General features: G+C 47.6%; 1 protein-coding gene and 1 pseudogene across 1 annotated transcript; one reads left to right on the forward strand and one right to left on the reverse strand.

Annotated features, from left to right (window-relative positions):
• Positions 1-1,295: 1,295 nt before the first annotated feature.
• Positions 1,296-2,240, reverse strand: LOC129669734 (heterogeneous nuclear ribonucleoprotein A3-like; annotated as a pseudogene).
• A 16,855-nt stretch (positions 2,241-19,095) lies between these two features.
• Positions 19,096-20,847, forward strand: Myog (myogenin). The gene is made up of 3 exons (XM_055598208.1): positions 19,096-19,566; positions 20,149-20,230; positions 20,726-20,847. Exons 1-3 carry the CDS (start codon positions 19,096-19,098, stop codon positions 20,845-20,847), a joined length of 675 nt encoding a protein of 224 aa, XP_055454183.1.
• Positions 20,848-22,676: the final 1,829 nt, after the last annotated feature.

The following is a 22,676-nucleotide window of genomic DNA, read 5'->3' on the forward strand; positions in this document are numbered from 1 at the left end:
CTAAGGGAGGGCATTCTATGTCCTCTTGGGCTTCCAGGCATGAGCGTAGATACATGCATGTGTACATACTTGGTCACACCATACACATGCACACACAAAAGTGTGTATTATAAATTGCTGCAGTCACTTTGGGAGACAATGTCTGCATAATCTAGCAACATCTCTGGGCCCAAGCACTTCTACTCCAACACACAGATGCTAGATAATTCTTCCATTCAGGAAATTGGGCAGCTTGAAACTGAATACTCACTGAAACAATAGTGTCCAACTCTCTAAAATTGGAAAAAAATTGCAAAATTTAGTAATTGTGGGGTCATTCCCTTCAGAGAACTTATCACCGAATATAGATAAGAAAATTATTGTAACACACAGCACAGATGAAAGAGGCTAGTCATAAAAGAAAACACATTTTGATTCCATAATAAATTATTTAAAAACACATCAACTGAAAAATACACCATTCGGAGATAAAAATGGGGCAATCTTATAAAAGAATCATAAGCACAAAATTAACTGAGTCACCTCCACTCACAGGGGAACAGGAGAGAATTACTCAAAAGCAATGGTGCTGGACCCTTTCTCAGACTGAGTGGTTCAGAATATGTGCTGGGATGCTCAGTCCTGAGTGTCTACTTGACTGGGAAATGCCTAAGAAATAAGGCATATCTCTGGCCATGTTCAGGAGGGCATTTCCTCAGATGATTAGATCATGAGAACTTTTTGACCTAATGAGTGGTTTAGGCCATTGATAGGCTCAGACTTTGAATATGCTATTAGAAAGTGGAGCGTGGGACCACTCTGGAGGAAGCCCATCACTGGGGTGCACCCTTGGGGGCTGAGGTTGCCAGAGTCTAGCCTGTTGCTGCTCTGCTCTGCCTCCCATCCACCATCATATGAGCTGCATGCCTTCTCTGCCTCATGGATGGAAACCTGAACGTACATTACTCTCTCTCTTTTTTAAATCCTTAATTTTTTATTCCTGGTACTACTACCACAATTTACAGGGCAATATACCTGATGTAATGAAAAGAAAGACAAAGCTACAACAGATAAAAGACCTCAGGAATGTACATCTGATTGACACTACATTGCAGTAATCAATAGCTGCACTTTTTGCAAACTGTGGCTATGACAGTCCTGAACAAACAGGGCTTCCTGTTTAAGCTGCAGTAACTTTTCTGACTATGGATCATCATTTCTCCTGTGGCATATTTTTACAGTTCCTCTAATGCATTTGGGACGACTGTCTCAAAGTAACCTGCAGCTTTCCTGACAGATCCTCGCTCTCTCTCCTGCTAAGAACTGTAGCCTTTCCTGCTGTTTTTTAAAAACCTTCTGCTACCATATCTACCACTTCCATGAGCAGATCCATAGCCATCACCATAGGGACTGCCTGAGCTTCTTCCACCAAAGCTAGCCCCTTCCTGGGTCCATAATTCAATTGCTGTTGTCCACTATAATTTCTTGTCAATATAGCTCCCACCACCACCATGGTTACCTCCACAAAAATTTCCTCCTTCGCTGTAACCATCATATCCTCTTCCTCCTCTACCATAACCACCATCTTGGATTCCATATCTTGGTCCATCACCACCATATCCTCTACTATTGTAACCAGGGCCACTACCATAGTTGCCACCGTCACCTCCAAATCCATTATATCCACCATCACCACCTCCGTAACTACCACCCCCTCCACCACCACAGCCTCCTCTTCCACCACGATCAAAGTTACCTCCACCACCTCCAAAGTTCCCACCACGACCCATAAAGTCACCAGATCCACCTCCATGACCTCTCTGCGAGCCGGCAGACTGCATCTCTTGTTTAGAAAGGGCCTTTACCACTTCACAGTTATGCCCATTAATAGTGTGGTATTTTTGCACAACAATTTTATCAACCGTGTCATGATCATCAAAAGTTACAAAAGCAAATCCAATCTTTTTTCCAGTCTGCCTGTCTTCCATAATTTATGGCTTCAATCTTGCCATAAAGACATTTTAAAGCAGTCTCTCAGATTTTATTCTTCTGAATCTTCTTTAATACCACCAACAAAAATTTTCTTTACCATTAAATGGGCACCAGGCTCACAGAATCCTCTCCAGAAACGGCTCTCTGTGGTTCCACCACATGCCCATCCACCGTGTGAGGCTGGGCACACATTGCAGCATCCACCTCTTCACACAAGAGTAGGCCACAGAACCAAAGCCCCTGGAACGTTTTGTTTAGAGAGCTCTCATTACCACACAGACTGTTAGTGTACCTCATTTCTCAGAATGTTCTCTTAAGCTATCTGTGGTTTCAAAGCTCAGACCACCAATAAACAGCTTCTTCACCTCTTCTGCTTCCTTTGGATCATGGCCCTCCATTTTGAGAAAGAACTCGCCTCCTCCAACCTGCACATTATTCTTTCCCCACAGAAACAGTTTCTCCTAGGTATCTAGGAATAGCAAGGAAAAGGTTTAGTTAGCCAAGATTATTATTGACTTGTTATGTTGTGTACTGTATTTATAAACATCCCTTTCTTCTTAGTTGATTTTTGTTGGGGTGGCTCAACATGGAACAAAAGCATAGCTGCCTCCACATTAGGCTTCACTAATGGAATAGCTACTGTCATCAGCACTGGTTTCAGGAAGCCCCTAAGAGAGCATACTAAGAACATTGTGTGACCTGACTATTTGACTTCTGGAGTTATTAGTCACCTCACACTGCCATAACAAAATACCAGCAACTGGGACACTTAAGCAACAGAAATTATCTTTCTCATAGTGCTGCAGCCTGGAATTGAGCATCATCATGCCTGCATGCTGAAGTCACGGTAAGGCCTGGGAACTGCTTGCTGTTCTCCACACAACCTTCTCTCTGTGTACACATGCAGAGAGAGCAAGCCCCCTAGTGTCCCTACTTATTAGGGCATTAATCTCATCCTGAAGGCCTCACCCTCATCATCGTATGTAACCCTAATTACCTCTCAAGCTCTCCCCTCAAATTCCATCACTCTGGGGTGATGAGTCAGCCTATGAATTTGAAGGGTAACAAACTCGGTCTACAGCCTACAGCCATTTGAATCAACTAATTGTCTCTTTGACAGGTTGAGAGGGTCCAAGGCACACAGGACTGGTTACGGGTATGCTTGCTTAGCAGGTAAAGTGATGGAGAAGAAAGAGCCCAGGGATTCTCATCCTCTCTCCCAATGGGGCTGAAGAGTCTCTTGGCTTTGGGGACTCAGAAGGCCAGTTTCTGGGCCCTTTGCTGTGTGTGGTCCTTGCCTCACAGACTCTCACATTTTCTGGGCACTTTGTACCTACCTTGCAGCTGCCACCCTGCCAGCGCCATGGGCTGAGGAGGGAGCACTTCACTTCTATGCAATTTCTTTAAATGGGCACTTCCTTCCCGGAGAAGTGTTCCCGGGAGACTTCCTCCACATCTGCTGTGATGAAGCGTCTGCACACAGAAAGCGTGCAAACAAGAGCTTTATATCTTAAAGTAGAGAAAAACAAAAATCCTGCCAGAAACAGACTGAGACAAGGATGGATAGTGGCAGGGATCTGGGGAACGTTTGCTTTGGGTCTGACTATTGGAGTTTCATAGACAGGTGGCCTTGAGGTTATTTATGAGTCGTGGCAGTCGAGATCTGTGAACTGCAAGAGGTTTGGCTGACAATGGTTTGATCCAGGGTTGTGCTAAGACCTCCACGAGGTCCCCTAGAATGTGGGAGGGGTGATGGCAGGGGTGTGGGGCAGATACTACATGGAAATGTCATAGAGCCTGAGGTCAGTCCTTCAGGCTGGGAAGTCCTGCACAGAACCACTAACTTCAGGAATATTTACAGTTCCACCAATAATAAATAATGGTTAACATTCTATTAGCTAGTGGTATGCCAGGCACCAAGCCAAGTGCCTTATTATCCTTGCTTCCAAAATGAAAAAAAAAAAAAACCCCTAAGGCTTATTGGGAGTGAGTAACCAAAGCCGGGCCTCATAGCTGTAAGCATGAGGCTCCCTGCCTGCTCTGTATAGGAAGGAGAAGCAGCCAAGAGCCCAGATATCCTCCACCATGTCCCATTTGCCTCTTGCCACCTAACAGAGGCAAGATCCTCTGCAGTTTAATTGGAAAAGCTTTAATTGGGGTGGGGTAGAAACAAAGATCTGGCTCTTAGAAAAGTACAGAAAGAAGAGAGGAGGAGGGAAAAGGAGGGAGGAAGGGAGAGAGAGAGAGAGAGAGAGAGAGCTCATATGCAACCGTCATCCAGGTAGAGGCAATCTAATTACTTGTGGAAGGCATCAGACATTTCCTGGCTCTTAAGGACAAGGCAGGCCAACTGCTGAAGTCCAATATGGCTCACTCCACTCTGCCATCTGTTGCCTTAGGCAAGGCACTCCCTAACCAGTTCTCACTTTCTCCTTGTTAAAATGAGACAGTTGGTTTAAGATATCTCCCAGCTCTGATGATTTATGCATCTGTGATTTCGCTGTGCTTAACAGGTGAGTGTAGGGGGATAACTTAAGGTGTCAAAGACCAGAGGTTGGCTATCAAACTCCAAGGCCAGGAGCCAAGCCTTGCTGAGACAGCCAGCTAGAGCAAAGCCAAAGAAGAGCAAGCTGGGAGATGCCATCTGCTCCAGGCTAAGTTCACAGCAACATGGGGCAGGAGGTGAGGTTCCACCAGTTCTACACCCACCCCTGGGGCTGCAGGCTCTGGTACCAGGCTCCTCCTCTCATGGGGGATGGAATGTTCAGAAATTCACTACTCGGAAGACTACCCACCTCAGAACAAAGAAAACCCCAAGAACTTGATCAGTTCATCTGCCTTTGACGTGGCATCTCCTAAAGATCGAGGCACTGGTCCCTGACCCTCTTAGTACCATTCTGTGCCACTCTGAATGACAGCCTCAATTTTCCTACTTGGTGAGTATCACCAAGGTCCCAAGCAGGAATTCCCTAAGATCAAGAGCAGAAAGAAGGCTACTGTGAAATGGCCCCGAAACTCCTCTGGGTAACACGAAAGGGACTTGTTTTGATATAGACTCCATCACTGAGCTCAGCTAATTCATAAATGTGCATTGAATATCTACAATGTGCACTTGCCTATTGCCTACTGCATATACACTCTGAAAATAAGCTAGTCACCAAGGCTGTCCAAGGTCTGAAGCAGAATACCTCAATAAGGAGGACTGTCATTGCCTAGAACCACGGTTCCCATCCTTCCTAACACTTCAACCCTCTAATACAGTTCCTCATGTTGTACTGATCCCCAACCATAAAATTATTTTTTTGTTATTTCATAACTGTAATTTTGCTACTGTTATGACTTGTGATATAAATGTCTGTGCTTTCCAATGGTCTTAGGTGACCCCTGTAAAAGGGCCATTTGACCCCCAACAGGGTCATGACAGGTTAAGAACCACTGGCTTAAAGGAAGCCAGGCTGGGCTGAAGCATGGGTTCAATCTTCCATTAGCACCATCAGCAAACTTGCAAGCCATGACTCTCAGTCTGAAAATAATAATGAAATCTAACTCATTGACTCACCTTGGGAACTAGCCAATGTGTCTAAAGCACTTACCCTCAATTCCAGTAAACAGGAAAGCCCTAAATGGTGACATAGCTGTTGCTGATGACATGGGAAGATGTCACACTGTCACTGTCCCCTACCCCCATGCAGCCTGTGATGAGCCCTGGGTACTTTCCATGACTTCCCAGCACCTATCATGTGACACTAGATGGAGAATACAGTTAACTCCAGGTTTAAGATTTCCAGAAACCATTGCTCTCCACCCTTGCACCAGGAAGTGTGAGTGTCTCTCTTGCCAAGAGAGAAGCAGCTCCTTCTAGAAGCCTGCATACAGTGCAGGAGCATGACAAACAGACTGGGACTTGGAAAGCCAGACACCTGGTGTTGGAAGATCAGCAATTCACAGGCTAAGGGTGCCAAAGCTAGGCCAAGAAGATGAAGTCGGGGCTGCAGGGAGACAGGGAGAGAGTGTGAATGCTTGGCTGTGAGAACTCCTTCTGCAAGCCTAGGAAGCAAGTACAGCCCCCCCCCTCCACCTAATGTCAGGAGCCCATCTGTTTTCAAGAGGCCAGCAGGCCTTGCCACCGGCCACCTAAGTCTCTTATAGGAAGGGAATGCAGATAAGCAAGGAGGCTTGGGGAAAACACTCCAGACTTCAGGGTCAGGAGGGTGGAACGCAGTGTTCCCACAGCCAGCTATGCAGGGAACGCAGCAGATGGACTGCCCAGACTCCAGAGAAACATTTGGTCTCACAGTGACTCGCTGGAGAGGGTGGCAGAGAGGGCCTAGGAGAGACAAAGGGAAGACTGGGAAAGTGTAAGGAGGCTGAGCCAAGAAAATGAGCAGAAATTTCCAGAGATCTTTCCATAAATATGCTGCAAGAACCTTCTAGAACACTGAATACAGTCTTCTTAATCTACAGACCAGGAAACTGTGGACCCTGGAGAATTCCACTGTGCAGGAGAATGAGGTTGTGGCCTCAGGGAGCTCTCCATGCAGTCCTTAGTAGCTGTGGGATTTGGTACAAGTGTCTAAAGCTCTCTGATCCTTAGCTTTCTCCTTTGTAAAAGGGCAGCCTGCTATCTACCCCACAGATATTTCGCAAGGTGTGAGTGAAGTAGTGTTTAAAAGAAACATCTAACGTAGTCAGCAGCAAGCAGTAAGGTTCACTCAATAATATCAGCCTCCAATTCTTCCCAAGGTCACAGAGCCAGTTAATGACAGAGCTGGATCAGAGATCCAGACCCAGGGAGTTATGCCACAGCCCCCATTCCAGCTGCGGAAGAGTCAAAGGAAAGACATGCCTGTCTTTGCCATGGGGGCGGTTGTGACACTGGATGGGATTTTCTCATGACCAGAGTTCAGGAATGCATTACCAAGGGTTCCATTTTGGGAACTTATTTAAGTGTGTGCCTGGGATGGATTAAAAGCTGAGAATGAACTAAATGTCATGTCAATGACCTGTCCCTCCCACAGACACTAGAATTTATCAAAGGATTGTTAGACCACTCCCAAATTCCCCCAAAGAAAGGAAACAGATATGGATTCTTCCATTCAGCCTGCATTCACAGAGCACATGATACCCTAGGGAAACAGGTTCTCTGGTTAGTGTTTGGCCTGTGAGGAGACAAGGTTCCAACATATTAAATAAAAAGGTCACTCAGCTAGCAAGTGGCAGAGCCAGGGCTCCATGGCATCTGGCTTTCCAATGCCATGGAGCCACTCAGCATGTCTCCTGCAGAGGAGTAAGATAGGTCATGGGAGAGCGCTCCGGGTTAGCTGTTCCTGGGGGGGGAAGAGCCCCTGGCACAGCGTCATGGCTTGTGTGGGAGCTGCTTAGTGTGGTCTGCTCGCCTGCCCTGCATAGAGACCTCTGTCTAGGATCCATGGCTCCTCTCCCAGGGCAGAGCCTTCTGCAGCCTCCCCCTATGTTCCTGCCTAGCTTCCCAGGAAGTGCCAAGCAAGATAATTCAGAGCCCAGTGAGAGAGGCAGTCCCTGTCTATTTGAGGAGACATATGCCTGCCATCAGGACCACCCACTCTTTAAAGAAAACACAGTCCCTCTCACCAGAAAGATCCAAGGCTGACAACAGCTTTAGGACTGTCCCATCTGAAGGAGGACAGGGCAGGAGAAGTTGGACTTACTAATAAGGAAACCAGCCAGGAAGGGTGGGACATGCCTATTATTTCAGCTCAAGCAGTCTGGCTCAAGAGTCTCTCAAGCAAAATAAAGATAAAGGGAGGCACTGCCCAGGGTTGGCCAGCAGGCAAACACTCTGGCTCCACTCTGCTGGACTCCAGGTAGCCAGGGGCGGTTTGAGCTGGGAAGGCTACCTGAGGTGCCTGGTGTCTCAGCTCTCACTTGAAGCTCAAGGTCCCAGAATTAGGGTTCTCAGATCCTGTCTGGAAAAGCAAGCCTGCTGAGCTGAAAATGGGCAGCCAGGAACAAAAGCAGTGGGTAAGACCCTGGAGGAGGAAGGCCAAGATGACAGAGAAAAAATTGGATGTAACACCTCAGAAAGCCAGTGAGATGGCAAGAGGAAGCTCGCCTAACAAACATGGGCCCTCGCTGTGGGGAGGACCCGAGGCACAGCCACTAGGAGCCTTTCTCTCCTTGGGGAGCTGGTGGAGTACAGGCCCGGGAATGGAGCTGGGGACCTGGTACCTACCAATCAGTCATTGGGATCCCCAACTCACTGCAGCTCCCATGGGCACCCTCTCCAGGGCAGCTGAGGGTGGAATCAGCAGTCCCAGCTGAGCTTCGGCTTGATGCTGATTTGAGTGTCTGCACCTACGGACCACAACCCATCACATTGCTTGCATCAATCAGGAAAAATCAAATGAGACACGGTTTAGCACAATTCCTATTTCATCCTATTGTGATCAGGACATGGATTTATCATCATGAATATTTAAATTTTATCGATACGTGTTTTTTGGCCCAGCATACGATCTTGAAGAATGTTCCATGTGCATTTGGGGAAAAAGAGTATTCTGTTATTGTTGGGTAGAACATCCTACAAATATCAATTGATAAAACAGACAGAGTTATTTAAGCCCTCTGTTTCCACATTTGCTTCAGCTACTTGCTCCGTCAATTACTGGAGGAGCACTGGAACATAGTATTTCTCCTTTTGGTTTTTGTTTCATGGATGTTGAAGGCCATTGAGACTGATACAGGACCATCAAATCCTACTGATAAATGGATCTCTTTATTGTTACGTAATGTGCCTCTTTATCCCTGGTGTGTTGAGGATAGTGAATTAGCGTTACTGTGGCCAAGTAGGAGCAACTTAATGGAGGAAGGCTTTATTTTGGCTTATGTTTCAAGAGACATCAGTCCATCATTCTGGGGAGGGCACCATGGGATGCATGGCAGTGAAGTGTGAAGCCAGCATGGCACACATCTTCAAGGATTAGTAGCCAGAAAGAGGACCAGAAGCAGAGCATGGCTATACCCTCAATGCCCACCCCTAGTGGCCTGCAGCTAGCATCTTCAAAGGCTCCATGATTTCCCACCCAGCACCACCTCTGGGGACTGAGAATTCAAACACAGGAACCCATGAAGGACATTTCACAGTCCACCATAACACCCAACAGAACCTCATTCTCAAATCGCTTTTCATCTCATAGTAATAAAGCCACCATTCTCTTCAAAATGGTGTTTTCATTGTATAAGTTTTCCTGTCCGCTTACTCTCATCCCATCTACTTATTTACCATAGTTTCTTACGGACAGCCCAAAGTTGGAGCTTGCTCTTTCAAATCCACTCTCTTGTATTTGTGCACTTATACATGAGATTAGGTTTACTGTCTCACAAACTGTTTTTAACTTGTCTTCTCCTCCTCTTCCTATCCTAGGTGAGCTATTTTAAACACCCTTCTGCATCTTCAGCACAAGCTCATTAGCTGTCTACCTCTGGCTCTTTTGAGTAGCTGCTCTAGTGTCAGCAACACGTATCTCTAACTTGTCACAGTCTACTCTCACCTGTTACCCCTTCATATGGAATGGAGAAATGCAATCACAGTATACCTCCAATGCCCACCTCTATCTTTGTATTATTATTATATATTTTTTTTGTGTATATATATATATATGCATATATAATAAACACCTTAATGCATCATTATTATTTTGTTTTAAATAAGTAACTATATTTTAAATGAATTTTAATGTCAAGGAAAATAGCCTTTCCATATATTTATTCATTTATATTTACCACTTTTCTTCATTTCCCTTAGGTATATTTAAGTCTCTACTTTTTTTTAAGTCAATTTCTTCTTCTCAGGAAACTCCCTGGAACATTTCTTGTAGTAAAGATCTGCTGGTGACAAACCCTGCTGACTTCTCTTAGATTTATGGTTGTGAGCCTGGCCTGTAATGGCTGAGCCATTTCTCCAGCCCCTTGCCAACTTCTCTTGGCTGAAAAAGTTCTCATCCCATCACCACCCTTGAAAGCTGTTTTCACTGTAGACAGAATTTGGTTGACTTGTTTTCTTTTCTTTCAGCTTTTTTAAATGTTCTGGCCTTCCTAGCAGTTAATAAGAAATTGGCAGTCATTATTCATTTTTGTTCCTCCATATGAAATGCATCTTTGTTTCTCCAGGTAGGTATTTACATTTTTCTCTTAATAACTGGATTTTAGCAATTTAATTGTGATGCGTCTCAGTGTGGTTTTCTTTGTGATAATTCTTTCAGGGGTTTATTGAATGCTTTAGATATATCAATTTGCAATTTTCATCAACCTTAAAATTTTCACTTTTCTCTTCCAATTTTCTCTTTCCCTTTCTGGGACTCAGTTACATACATGTAAATCTACTTGGTATGGTATTTCTCATAGAACATTGAAGCTCTTTTTTTTTGTTTGGTTTGGCTCTTTAGCCTCTTTTCCTGTTTCACTGTTTTGTGTTCCTTTTCAGTAAACCTTTTTTTTTCCAGTGGCTAACCATACACTAATCTATTATGGAGTGACTGATTCATATGCCCCTCAAAAAATTCAAGTTGAATCCTTAACCTCAGTATAATAGGATTTATAGATGGGGTCTTTGAGACACAATTAGGTAATGCGGGTGGAGCCTGATCCGATGGTATTACTACTCTCAGAGGAAAAGACACCAACCAGGTATAGTGGCACCCGTTTAAGCCCATCACACAGAAGAGCCTACAGCAAAAGAATCAAGAATTCAAGGTCAGCTTAGACTACATAGAGACAGTGAAGAAAGAGAAAAGGACCAAGGAGGGAAGGAGGGAAAAAGGGAGGGAGGACTCCCTGAACACACCAAGGACAGGCCACAGCAGCATGAAAGCAGTCATTTTATAATATAACAAGAAAAAGGAAGCCCCCATGGGAATTTGCCATACTGGAACCCTGCTTTCAAATTTAGCCTCCAGAACTGTCTGTTCATTGTGTTCATGCTTTTAAATCTTTGAGCATATCAAGCACATTTATAACAGCTATTCTAAGGGGCCTGAGCGCTAATTTACCACCTCTGTCATCTCTGGATGTGTTTGGATGAACTGGTTCTTCTTCTAGGGGATCACATTGTTTTCCTTGCTTCTTTGTTGTCTGCTGCTTTTTATTTTGTTTTCTAGTTTCATGTGTGTGAGTGTTTTGCTGGCTTGTCTGTATGTGCACCATACACACCCATGTTATGCCCATAGACACTAGAGAAGGGTGTTGTGAGCTGCTGTGTGGGAGCTGGGAGTGGATCGGAGTCCTCTGCTAAAGCAGCAAGTGCTCTTAACCACTGAGCCATCTCTCCAGCCCCCACTGTCAACTACTGTTGATAGAATGATCACCACTGAGAACTTCACACATCTGATTGTTAGGTTTTTATTTTATTTTATTTTATTTTATTTTATTTTATTTTTTATATTATTTTATTTTATTTTTTTATATTATTTTATATTATTTTATTTTATTTTATTTTATTTTTTGGTTTTTCAAGACAGGATTTCCCTGTGTAGATATGTACTCACTCTGTAACCCAGGCTGGCCTCAAACTCACAGAGATATGCCTGCCTCTGCCCCTGAGTGCTGGTCATTAGATTTTATTACAACGATTTAAAGACTACTGGATATTATTTCACAAGCAATCACATGACTTTAAAAGCCTTCGAGGCTTGTTTCGTGACTTTCCTATGTGTCAGGGGTCAAAGCAGGGCCTTACTCATGCCACTGCTGTATCAAGGAGCTGTGCCTAGCCTTGCCTTTGTACCTGTGGAAGGCAGATGTGGAGTTCCCTTTACTTTATTACTATGGCATATCCCTGCTGTGAGCTCTGCCAAACGTCCATGTTTTCAGTGAGACTTCTTATTCTGGTTAGTGAAAATTGATTCCTAGTCCTACGTGAATCAAGGAATTGCTAAGATGAAACTTATTGAACGTGAGTGGATTATAAAGTGAAGAGAATTTTTTTGGTGAGTGGTGACATCATTTAGCAATAAAGGCGAAACTGGAGTGGAGGAAATATTTAACTTTAGAAGCCTGTAAGACAGCCAAGTGGAGCCGTGAACCAAACCCATGCATCTGTCATCTGTGACTCAAGGAAGCAGAGAAGCAGGAGCCACCAGCCCATCACAGCCAGGAGCAGCTCACAGTCACAAGTCATTTTTTCACATGGTCGCTGAAGCCTAGATAAGAGAATGAGATTGCCAAGAGACACAGTAGAAAAGAGCAGGAATAGAGTGGTCCTCCTAAAAAGTGGTTTGTGGAAGAGCCAGAAGAGGACAGACAAGGCAGGAAAGAAGAGAGCAAGAGATAAGATGAGGAGAACCAAAGATGGAGGGTTATAGGGGCAGAAAGAAAGAGGTTTCAAGAATGGCATGGTCCACACAGCCAGATGCAACAAAGCAATCTAGTGCGGTGCAGACCAAGTCTGATAAGGGTCTCTGCTTGGCCTGGGAGGAGTAGTCTTAGTGATCCAGGGGAGGTAGAAGCCATTGAGCAGGCAAGTGAATGGCAGGGGAGGAAATGTTACCACCTCTTTCTAGAAATGGGGAGGAAGGGAAGGCCAGTGCAGAGCCGCAGCTGAGGGATTTTTGTGATAGAAGAGGTTCCAGCACATCCATTAGCTCAGAAGAAAGGGTAGCAGAGAAAGACCTCTTTAGAGCAGAGAAGAGTAATGGAAGACTTCCCCTAGTCTCCACAGTGACAAATTAGCAGGGAAGACATTAGTCATCACCTCCATCTTAAATACAGAAGGGTGAAGCCCAGTGTGGAAGAAATTTGCCGCAAACCACAACACTCTAGAGCTGACAGAAAAGATTCTACCCCCACTGGCTTTCTTTGCCAAAGACTCTCTTGGATCACTCTGGAGCCCTGGGAAGTCCTGCAGAAATCTAGAGGAAAGCTAGTATCTGTGTTGCCAAGAAGATAATGTAAGATGCATTCTGGGTTGCTGTCGGCAGAGGGATGGGGCAGCGGACAGAGCCAGGAGAAAGCAGAGACATCTCCACCCAGGCAGCAGCTGCTCCCAAATATGTCACAACTTGTCAAAGAGGCAGAAATAGAAGCAGTTTGGGGAGTGGAGGGGGTGGGGTGGCATGCTATGGCTTCTGAAGCCATGTCGGGGGTGGCCAGCAGGGAAGGGGGACAAGCAAGGGGGGGCTAAGCCAGAGGTGAGTGTGAAGAACGAATGCCCCACAGCTCTAGTGAGGATGCACACAGGAGAAAAAGTGAATTTTGGACAAAATACCCTAAAGAAACCTGTCCTGTCTGAGCCCAGTGGATCACTGCTTCAAACAACCTACAGAGCACTTTTCCAGCTGGGAGTGGAGCTCAGCGCTGGAGCACTTGCCTAGTGTGTATGCCAAGGCCTTGGCTTCTGTGCCCAGAACCACAAAACTAAACAATCAACAGCAACCACAAAAAACAAAGAAGTAAAACAATGCCTTCCAACCTCAAGTCCATGTTCCATGCAGAGCATGGTCTATGCATCCACTTCTTCCAGTTTTAAAAGAAAGAGTTTATTGTCTATTCAGAAAACAAGAGTAAAAGAACAGGTAGCAAGAAGCAGAGAGAGCATGTCATCAGGTGCTCATCATCCAGCAGACTGGGAAGCCCTGGGGAAAGGGGCATGTTGCTGACCCTAACAGAGATTTCCACGCTAAGCAGGACGTTCTCTCTCCATGGTGTTTCTAGCCTCCTGTTTCCACTGCAGGCATTTTTATACCGTGGGATAAACAGGGGCAGCTCTTGTTGGAAGTGGCTTACCTCTAGCCACTCCCGGGGACACAACGTTTTTAATTTAGCCGCTTACTAAGGGTATTAACTAAGGGTACTCCTTGCAACCCCCCATTTCAGACCCAGAAGGGTCTAACTTCCTAAGACAGGGAGTTAGAAAGAACTTGAATCAACAAGGTGTTCGAGGCAGAGTGCGAAGTCCCACTCCCTGTCTGCTCTCAACAAGTGTGAGTTTACTATCCTGATTTCTCTTACGTTCCCTGGCACTTCCTCCAGGTCTACATGATGAGTTGAGGGGAAAGCCATTTGTTTGTACCATTGGGTCCAGCATCTTGGTTCACAGGTAGGCAAACTCAGAACCAGAGAGAGGACGAGACAGCATCATGCCTTGCCTCTGTTTCCTTATCCATCCACTCCTCTTAAATTCCTGACAGCTTTTGCCCCAACTAAGAATTAAGAGCCACTGTGATGGGGATGCAGCACAATCTTCATCCTGTTCCCAAAGGTCCAGCAGGAGCCAGGTCCTTGATTCACATTGTCATGTGACCTACTGAGCCCTGTTTCCAACAACCACCTCTCCTTGACTCCAAGTCTCCTGGGACCCACCTCCAGGTCTGCCGCTTTCCCCACCCCAAAGCCAAAGATTCTTGAAGGGTGATACTGGCTCTGAGCTCCAGATTCCAGTCAGGGATGGGATTTCCCAGTGGTTACCTGATGCTTCGCCTTTATGGAAACAATGTGGTCCAAAGGCCAGCGCCTCTCCCCGCCCCAGCTCTAAGCTCTGGTCCCATCTGCCTCCAAACCTCTTGTCCCATGGCCCCAGCCTCTCTTCTCATTCTCCTCTCTCTGTAACAGCTTCCCCGAAGGTCCCCCTGAATTCTCCCAATATCCACAGACATGTGGCCCCACACTCCCCCAGAGACCGTGTACCCACATGCTGCACCCTTCCTCACTTGCAACTTCACAGAGGGAGACAGGGGTTCAGCCTCAGGCTCTAAAATCAGGCCTTCCAGAAAGAGACATCCCTGCCTCTCTAGCTTGAGTCCTCAGCATTCCTGAACGAGCCCCATTTTTGGGCCTCTGTTTCCTTCTGTGTAGAAGAAAGGTGAACTTGCCAATCATCAAGCCTTGCAGCTTGATGGTCTACAATGCTGTGATCTGTTCGCACCCTGCTAAAAAGCGACTGCCTCATAAATCATGGTTTGCACACCGTATTTATGCATACTTACTGAAGCATATCCATATTACCAAGACCCAGTCCCCACTAAGTCCCAATAAATAATTCTCAGAGACCTTTCTGGAAAAACAAAAGGTGGGTCCTGTTTGGAGAGACCAGAGGCTCCTCTCTCTATACCTTCTCACTCCTCTGTTCCCAAGCACATGAGATCCCAGACTGAGAAACCTGCCTTGATTTTAGCTAAGCAACCTGGCAGCCCAGGCCAGCCCATCTGTAGGGACTAGAAAGGGCCACATGTAGGGACAGCCATGGCCCATGAGCAGAAGGGGAAGGAACAGGGAGCAGGTGAAGGGGATTTTTGAAACCTGATGCTACCATGCAAATGAGGTCAGCCCAGCATGCAAATGGACAAAGTCAAGTTGGGATGGTTAGGGTGGGAGGCCAACAGCCTGGGTGTGAAGCCTCTGTAGGGGCTAGGGACTTCCTCTGGAGAAAGCACGACTGCTTGAGGAGGCTACAGTAGGGGCAGGGCCCCCTATATGTCCACACAGCAGGGGTAGGGATTAAGGTTGGACGCCCTGCTGTCATGTCAGAGCTGATGGATCACCACTGATGGTGGAACACAAAGGCTGCTCTGTGCCTGGCACCAATGTGTTCCTGTCCATCAGAGGGCAGCTTATGGGGTGCTGGGGTGTGTAGAGGAGAAAGACCAAGGACCAGGCATGCCTCACAGGTTGATGAGAGAACAAGGTGTCTAATGGGACAGTACCCCCACCCCTGCGCTGGGATTTTGAAAGACTTCACCATCTCTGTCCAAAGAGCATCTTTGCCTTCAGTTGGACCTGGCATGATCTTCAGTCCACCTTATTCAGACATACATAGAGTCATCTACAGACAAGGATTCACAGAGACCCAGACACATAACGCCCAGCCCTACCCTCACTAGGCAGGGGTGAGCATCCAGGGGTGCTTCCTGCCGACCAGAGCTGTGTCTAGTCACTGCCCTCATTCCCACTCAGGGACCAACACAGAGCAGGGGTTGAACAGAGAAAGGGAAAAAAAGAATCAGTTTCTCCTCTGGGTCATATTTGTCCTCTCTCTGGCCTTCTCTTTTGTCAGGCAGCACATCCTACCTTGGAAGAGGGAATTTGGGTACACAATTATCACTCAACTGTGAGCACAAGGTGGCAGATAGATGACATCCAATTTATGTCATCTGGTACCCAGGACACAATACACAGCTTCCTGATTAAAAGAATGAGAAGGGGATGAGCTAGGTATGGTGGAGCAATCCTAGCATTCGGGAGGCATGGGGGATAGATCTCTGTGAGTTCAAGTCCAGTCTGTTTTACAGAGTGAGTTCCAGAACAGCCAGGACTACACAGAGAAACCCTGTCTCAAAGAAAAAAGAAAAAACAGAGGAGAGTTCCCTCCTCCAATCCTGATCCTGTGGTCCACAAGGTTGACCTGATTCAAGAAGCATGATGTGAAGGACAGGTAAGGGCAGAGGGATGACAAGGCAAGTAAGGCATGTATTCATTGGGTGTTTTGACATGCTGGGCAGACACACACACACAAGGACACACACTGCATCTGCTGCCAGCTTGAAACATGTATGTTTTCACAGTCAAGTCCACAATCTGCTCTCCTGCCCCCAACCTGATGGTTCAGACCTCTATCATCTCACTGCTGGATTACTGTCATGGAGAAGAGGAGTAATGTGCCTTCCTTGACTCAGTTTCCACGTCCCTCCATGCCCAGTTGGGCCTCTTATCTTCATAGACTTGTTTTCAGTCTGCCTCCCTCCTGTTCCAACCACCACCAGGACCCTGAGATCCACCCAAACTGATTGACCCCTGCTCCTCTTCTCTCCTCTTCATGTCCTCTTTGGCTGATTCCCCAAGACCTGATCCAGCGCTTGCCTCCTCCCCACCCCTCCTCAGAGCTTTAGCCTTCACTGACTCTGCCATTTGTTTGCAAGTGATCCATGTTGTCCTTGTTTTGTTTGTGTTTTTATATTGTCTGAGACAGAGTCTCCCAACTAGCCCAGACTAGTCTGGAACTGGCCATCCTCCTGCCTTGACCTCTCCAAGTACAGAATTAAAGGTATGTGTCACCAACCCACCCAGCTTTCAGCCACCTCATTGGCTCCAGCATTAACAGCTCTGTAATGGAGCATTCTCTAAGGGTCCAGGATCACCTTCTAGCCAGCAGGGTTCTGCAAGGCATACAAGAGCAAGTCCTCTCTGCTCCCACTTCAGAGGAAGAAGACAGACTGTTGAGGGGTAAGTCGGACTGGGTCTCACCAGGACAAAAGAACCACTTAGAGGTTCCATGGCAGATGAAATGCCTCTCTTCTCAGAGCTTAACAGGACTAGAGTATAAACTGAAGCAAGGTAATTGGTTTGTTTCTTCATTTTGAGGATGTGGGAAGCGTGTTGAACGTGATTATTCCCTGGCCAGGTTTAGAACCCAAAATTCTGTACTCTACTTTGTCTCCCACAAGTGAAGTCAAGAACTGAGTTGAAGCCTCACTGTGTCCCAGTTTGCTTGGGGGTCTTTTATTGTCCAGCTTGTTGTCATCCTCCATCCCCACCCTCTGCCCCTCACATCTGTTTCCCCCTTCAAATGACAGCAGTATTTTCTTGGCTCTTCCCTGTGGCTTAAGGGAGAAGAAAAAGCCAGCCCTACAAACCTCACACAGCTCTCCCCTCCACTATGAAGTGAGTCCTGCCTGAGACCCTCCACATACCACTCTACACTCACTTATTGTCCTGACTGATAGTCATAGCGTGCCCCTCTCCTCCTCCACTGGAATGAGGATGGCAGGATGGGTCACACCTAGTCTGCAGTGTCCTGGGCAAAATCCTGACCCATGGGTAAAATTTTGTGGCTCAAAACCCTGAATTCCTTAAGCTATAGGCCAATGAAATAGGCTATTATGTGACATCCATAGGAAGGGGGTTCAGGAATCAGAGGGTGGGTAAAGGTGGCCGGGGACCTGCACGTTGCTCTTAGAACTCGTCCTCCCTGGCCACCAACACCTCTACTGAAGTAACCACTGACTGATGGAGCCCAAGCTTCAATGGGAAAGGCCCATTCCCAACCTGACATTCTAGAGTTGTATGATGCACACAAAGATGATGACTCAAGCAGGAAGGAATAGAAGACAGCAGCCTGGTGGCCCAGGATGGACACAAACAGTTATAAAGGACTAGTCTCCTTATTATCCCACCTACAGAAAGGAGTCAAGATGGTTCTAGTGTCCAAAGAGGGCAGGAGACATCACTGAGGGGAAAGCACAGGAGAGATGACTAAGAGTGACTAAGAGGAGAGACAGAGGGGTGAGTAGCTCTTGACTGAGGGAGAAGGCAATGCAGAGTCTGTGAGTTCTAATCCTCCTTCAACACTGACTTCCCCTGACCCTTACTACTTAAGGATCCCCCCACCCTTACTTAAGAAGTCCTCGTGTTCTCTTGATTCAATCTGCCAACTACCTAAGACCTAAGGGAGCATGTAAGGGTCAAAGCTGCTGTGGAAACCCAGAATTTGAATCCATTTGCCCTTCTGAGTTTCTGTCTTTTGTCTCCATGGACCCTAGGAATTCACACACACACACACACACACACCCCAAATTTGGACTGGTCCTGTTCTGGTGGAAGATCTTTAGGGGTCTCATGGGACTGATACAGAATTGTTTAAGGTGCTACTCAGCAGGAGAGAGAAATTAGATGGTACCTGAAATCCCCTTCCAGTCCAAGGCAACCCCATTCTTGTCTTCTCTTGCCCTGTCCACCAGATGCCTTGGACCATGAAGGAAAGCAAGCAGGAGGCCCGGGTAGGAGTAATTGAAAGGAGCAGATGAGAAGGGGAATGCATCCACCCCCACCTTCACTGCCCCACAGGGGCTGTAGAGAAATGAAAACTAATCAAATTACAGCCGACGGCCTCCCGACCCGTGCACAGGAGCCGCCTGGGCCAGGGGCAGGCTGGCAGGGTGGGTGGGGGCAGAAGGAGAGGGAAGGAGAATCACACGTAATCCACTGTAAACGTCTTGATGTGCAGCAACAGCTTAGAGGGGGGCTCAGGTTTCTGTGGCGTTGGCTATATTTATCTCTGGGTCCATGCCAGCAGGGAGGGTTTAAATGGCACCCAGCAGTTGGCGTGAGGGGCTGCAGGAGCTTGGGGGCCAGTGGCAGGAACAAGTCTTTTCCGACCCGATGGAGCTGTATGAGACATCCCCCTATTTCTACCAGGAGCCCCACTTCTACGATGGGGAAAACTACCTCCCTGTCCACCTCCAGGGCTTTGAGCAACCGGGCTATGAGCGGCCTGAGCTCACCTTAAGCCCTGAAGCCCGAGGGCCCCTGGAAGAAAAGGGACTGGGGGCCCCTGAGCACTGTCCAGGCCAGTGCCTGCCATGGGCGTGCAAGGTGTGTAAGAGGAAGTCTGTGTCTGTGGACCGGCGGAGGGCAGCCACACTGAGGGAGAAGCGCAGGCTCAAGAAAGTGAACGAGGCCTTCGAGGCCCTGAAGAGGAGCACCCTGCTCAACCCCAACCAGCGGCTGCCTAAGGTGGAGATCCTGCGCAGTGCCATCCAGTACATTGAGCGCCTACAGGCCTTACTCAGCTCCCTCAACCAGGAGGAGCGAGATCTCCGCTACCGAGGCGGGGGCGGGCCCCAGCCGGTGGTAAGTGGCTGGTGCACCAGTCCCAGGGACAGGGCCAGAGGGAGGTGCCTGGTCAGCCCCAGCCACCAGAGCTGGAACAGGTGCAAAGCAGGGCCCTGGGGATCCCAGGACCCCTTGGCTTGTCAGCTAGACTGTCCAGCAACCTCCTGTGCTCATGCTGTATCCAGACCAGACAAAGGCAGTGGATGGTAATATAGATGGGGTGGGGTGGACTGGCACAAGAGAGCAGAAGAGGCCCAGAAACAAACCTGTAGTAAGGGCTTAGGTGAGCCGAAGTGAAGGTGAGAAAAGGCCAGGCCAAGTGCCCAAGGAAACCTGCTTTAACCCACCCAAGTCCTCAATCTTCATATTTGAGCTGACAAAACACATTAGAATTCCTGCAGGCCTGCTCAGGGGCCATCATAATAAAGTACTCTGGCTTACCACCCATATCCCCAAAGGCAAAACTCTCATCCTAGAAGCCAGGAAAGACCTAGAAGTAGGGTGAGTGTCTAGGTAACCTACCATGTAAATCAGGCAGAGATATATACCTGAGAATGGTGGTAGACTTGACCTTGGACCTTGGCCTTGTCTTGCATGCAGGTGCCCAGTGAATGCAACTCCCACAGCGCCTCCTGCAGTCCAGAGTGGGGCAGTACACTGGAATTCGGTACCAACCCAGGAGGTAAGTGAAATCCTGACCCTGGTAACAAGGCTCAAATCCCTTAGTTACTAACTAGGCTGGGCTGTTCCCTTACCTTATTCTGTGTTCCAACCACCTTCCTGTGGCTTTTCCAGGAACTTGCTGACCCAAGGGCCCCAAACGGTGGGCTAGAGGCCCTGTGTCTGCCTGTAGCCTTCACCAGCTAAGGAGGACTCAGAGCCTCCAGCAGCTTCCCAGCTGGTGTCTGACCTCAGGGAGAAGAGTCTGTCCCTGCCCCAGGGGTCCCTGGGAATTGCTGAGTCAGTGCTGCAAAACTGGGCCCAGTTCCCTAGGATACACTATCCTAGCTTCACCTCTGGAGAGCCCCTTCAAAACTTAACTCCAGTAGAGGATTTCACACAGTACTAGTGGCTGGGGTGATAGTTACGACCTGATTCCCGAGTCTTGTTCACCTACACTGGGAAACCTGTGTCATCTCAAGAGTTCCAGGAAACATTCTCTACCTTCTGCTTACAGATCACCTGCTTGCAGCTGACCCTACAGATGCCCACAACCTGCACTCTCTTACCTCCATCGTGGACAGCATCACAGTGGAGGATATGTCTGTTGCCTTCCCAGACGAAACCATGCCCAACTGAGATTGTCTGCCAGGCTGGGTGTCCATGTGAGCCCCCGAGTTGGTGTCAAAGGCCACCCCTTCTGCAGCAGGGGCCTTTTAAGTGGGGCTGTTCTAATGCTGAGCAAACAGCCCTGGGCTGCCACAAGCCAGACTACCCACTCCTCATTCATATAAGGCTAACACCCAGCCCAGCAAGGAAACGGATGCCCTCATTTCTCTGACTCCTTAAAGCAGAGAGCATCCTCTTCCAAGGAGAGAAAGATGGGGTCCAGAGAGCCCCCTTGTTGATGTTCCCCAATGGGGCAATCTCAGGAGCTTCCTTTTTTGTTTATCATAATATGCCTCTGATTCCAACTCCCCACACACACTCCAAATGAGAGTTTGAGAGACGGAGACCGTGCCCTGACCTAAACAAGTGTGCACATCTGTTCTAGTCTCCTCCTGCTGCCAGTGGCTGGGCTGGGCCTGCCCTGAGTTGAGAGAGAATGGAGAGGATATAGACTGCTCCAAAGTCACTGGGGTGGGGTGGGGCAAGCATTTGCAGTGGACATTGGGAGCCTTCCAGGGGGTTGTGTATTGTTTATTGTTCTGTGTGTTGTTTGTAAAGCTGCCATCTGACCAAGGTCTCCTGTGCTGATGTTGCCAGGGACAGGCAGGGAAGGGGGGGCCCCTTGGGGTGACTTCTTTTGTTAACTAAGCATTGTGTGGTTTTGCCTCTTTTTTTTTTGTAATTTTTTTGCTAACTTATTTGGATTTCCTTTTTTAAAAAACAAATAAAGACTGGTTGCTATCAGAATGTCTGCCATGATGTATCAGGAGGGGAGACACTGAAAACACCCCACCTTCCCCGTGGAGGTCCACATGCTAGGGGGGGGAGGGGTATTCATGTGAGTAGATCATGTGAGTCGAGCTGCAGTCCCGAACCAGTCATTAGATGCAGAAGCAAGACCAGATTCTTTAGACGTCCTGGACACTCAAAGGCAGGCCTGCAACGCACTCTGTTTTACTTTACACAGTCTGCTGCTTTCCAGTTTACAGCCCAACAGGTCCACTGAGCATGCTTACATGCCTCCTGCTCAGCCCACACCTAGGGCTAGGGGTGTAGAGCTAGATTTGCCAGACTTCTCTTCCTCAGCCCCCAAATGATGAGAACCCTGGTTTCTCCTCTGATTGTTCTTTGTCTCCCAGCTCCCTGAGCAGAATCTCATCTTTGAGCTGTAGGTGGGGACAGGAATATCCCTGTGCCCGGAGGGAAGGGCAGAAGGTGGAAGGGGACCTGCTGTTTGTCCTATGACCACACAGAGCAAATGGGGGCGGTCAGACACTGTCCTTTCTTCCAAAGGGAGGAAGGTGGGTGGGAAACCGAGATCATGGCTAGAGATTGTGTGTGGTTTCACAGGTTAAAAGGAACAAGAATCAAAATGGACCAAGAACACCAACTCCAACTTTACTAATTCTAGTTGTGTCTGTGCCAGGCTGCTTGTCTGGTTTACTACAGATTATCTCCAAACCACTGCAGACAGAGATTCTGAAGATTCTGAAGAGGGTCCAGTCTGGGCCCTCTTCAGCTCTCTCAGGCCCTTTGACAACTGACTTGAACCAGTTTAAGAGAGCAGGCACTGATGGCCATTCAGCACCTGCTGGGCCCCTCCCCAAGTGCTCTTCCCAACCTTACCTGGAAAGCTATACCTAAAGAAAACAGTATGAGAAACACTGGGCAGGGCCTTGGGAAACTTGAGAGGGTGAGAAGGTCCCACCAAGGTCTGTTTGTCTCAAATAGGCAATCATCCATCCTGGTTTGTGGGAGTTTCTTCTTTTTGAGTTTGTGCCATTGAATTTACAGTCTCC

Source organism: Psammomys obesus, unplaced genomic scaffold (genome assembly GCF_907164565.1).
Source record: "Psammomys obesus unplaced genomic scaffold, mPsaObe1.curated_primary_1811, whole genome shotgun sequence".
Taxonomy (NCBI): domain Eukaryota; kingdom Metazoa; phylum Chordata; class Mammalia; order Rodentia; family Muridae; genus Psammomys; species Psammomys obesus.

What these genes read in the sequence shown, in the direction of transcription:
- Myog (XM_055598208.1), top strand. Translation starts at nt 19,096, where the DNA reads ATGGAGCTGTATGAGACATCCCCCTATTTCTACCAGGAGCCCCACTTC. An exon ending in GGGGCGGGCCCCAGCCGGTG is followed by an intron (nt 19,567 to 20,148) that starts GTAAGTGGCTGG and finishes TCTTGCATGCAG; the next exon opens with GTGCCCAGTGAATGCAACTC. An exon ending in ATTCGGTACCAACCCAGGAG is followed by an intron (nt 20,231 to 20,725) that starts GTAAGTGAAATC and finishes TTCTGCTTACAG; the next exon opens with ATCACCTGCTTGCAGCTGAC.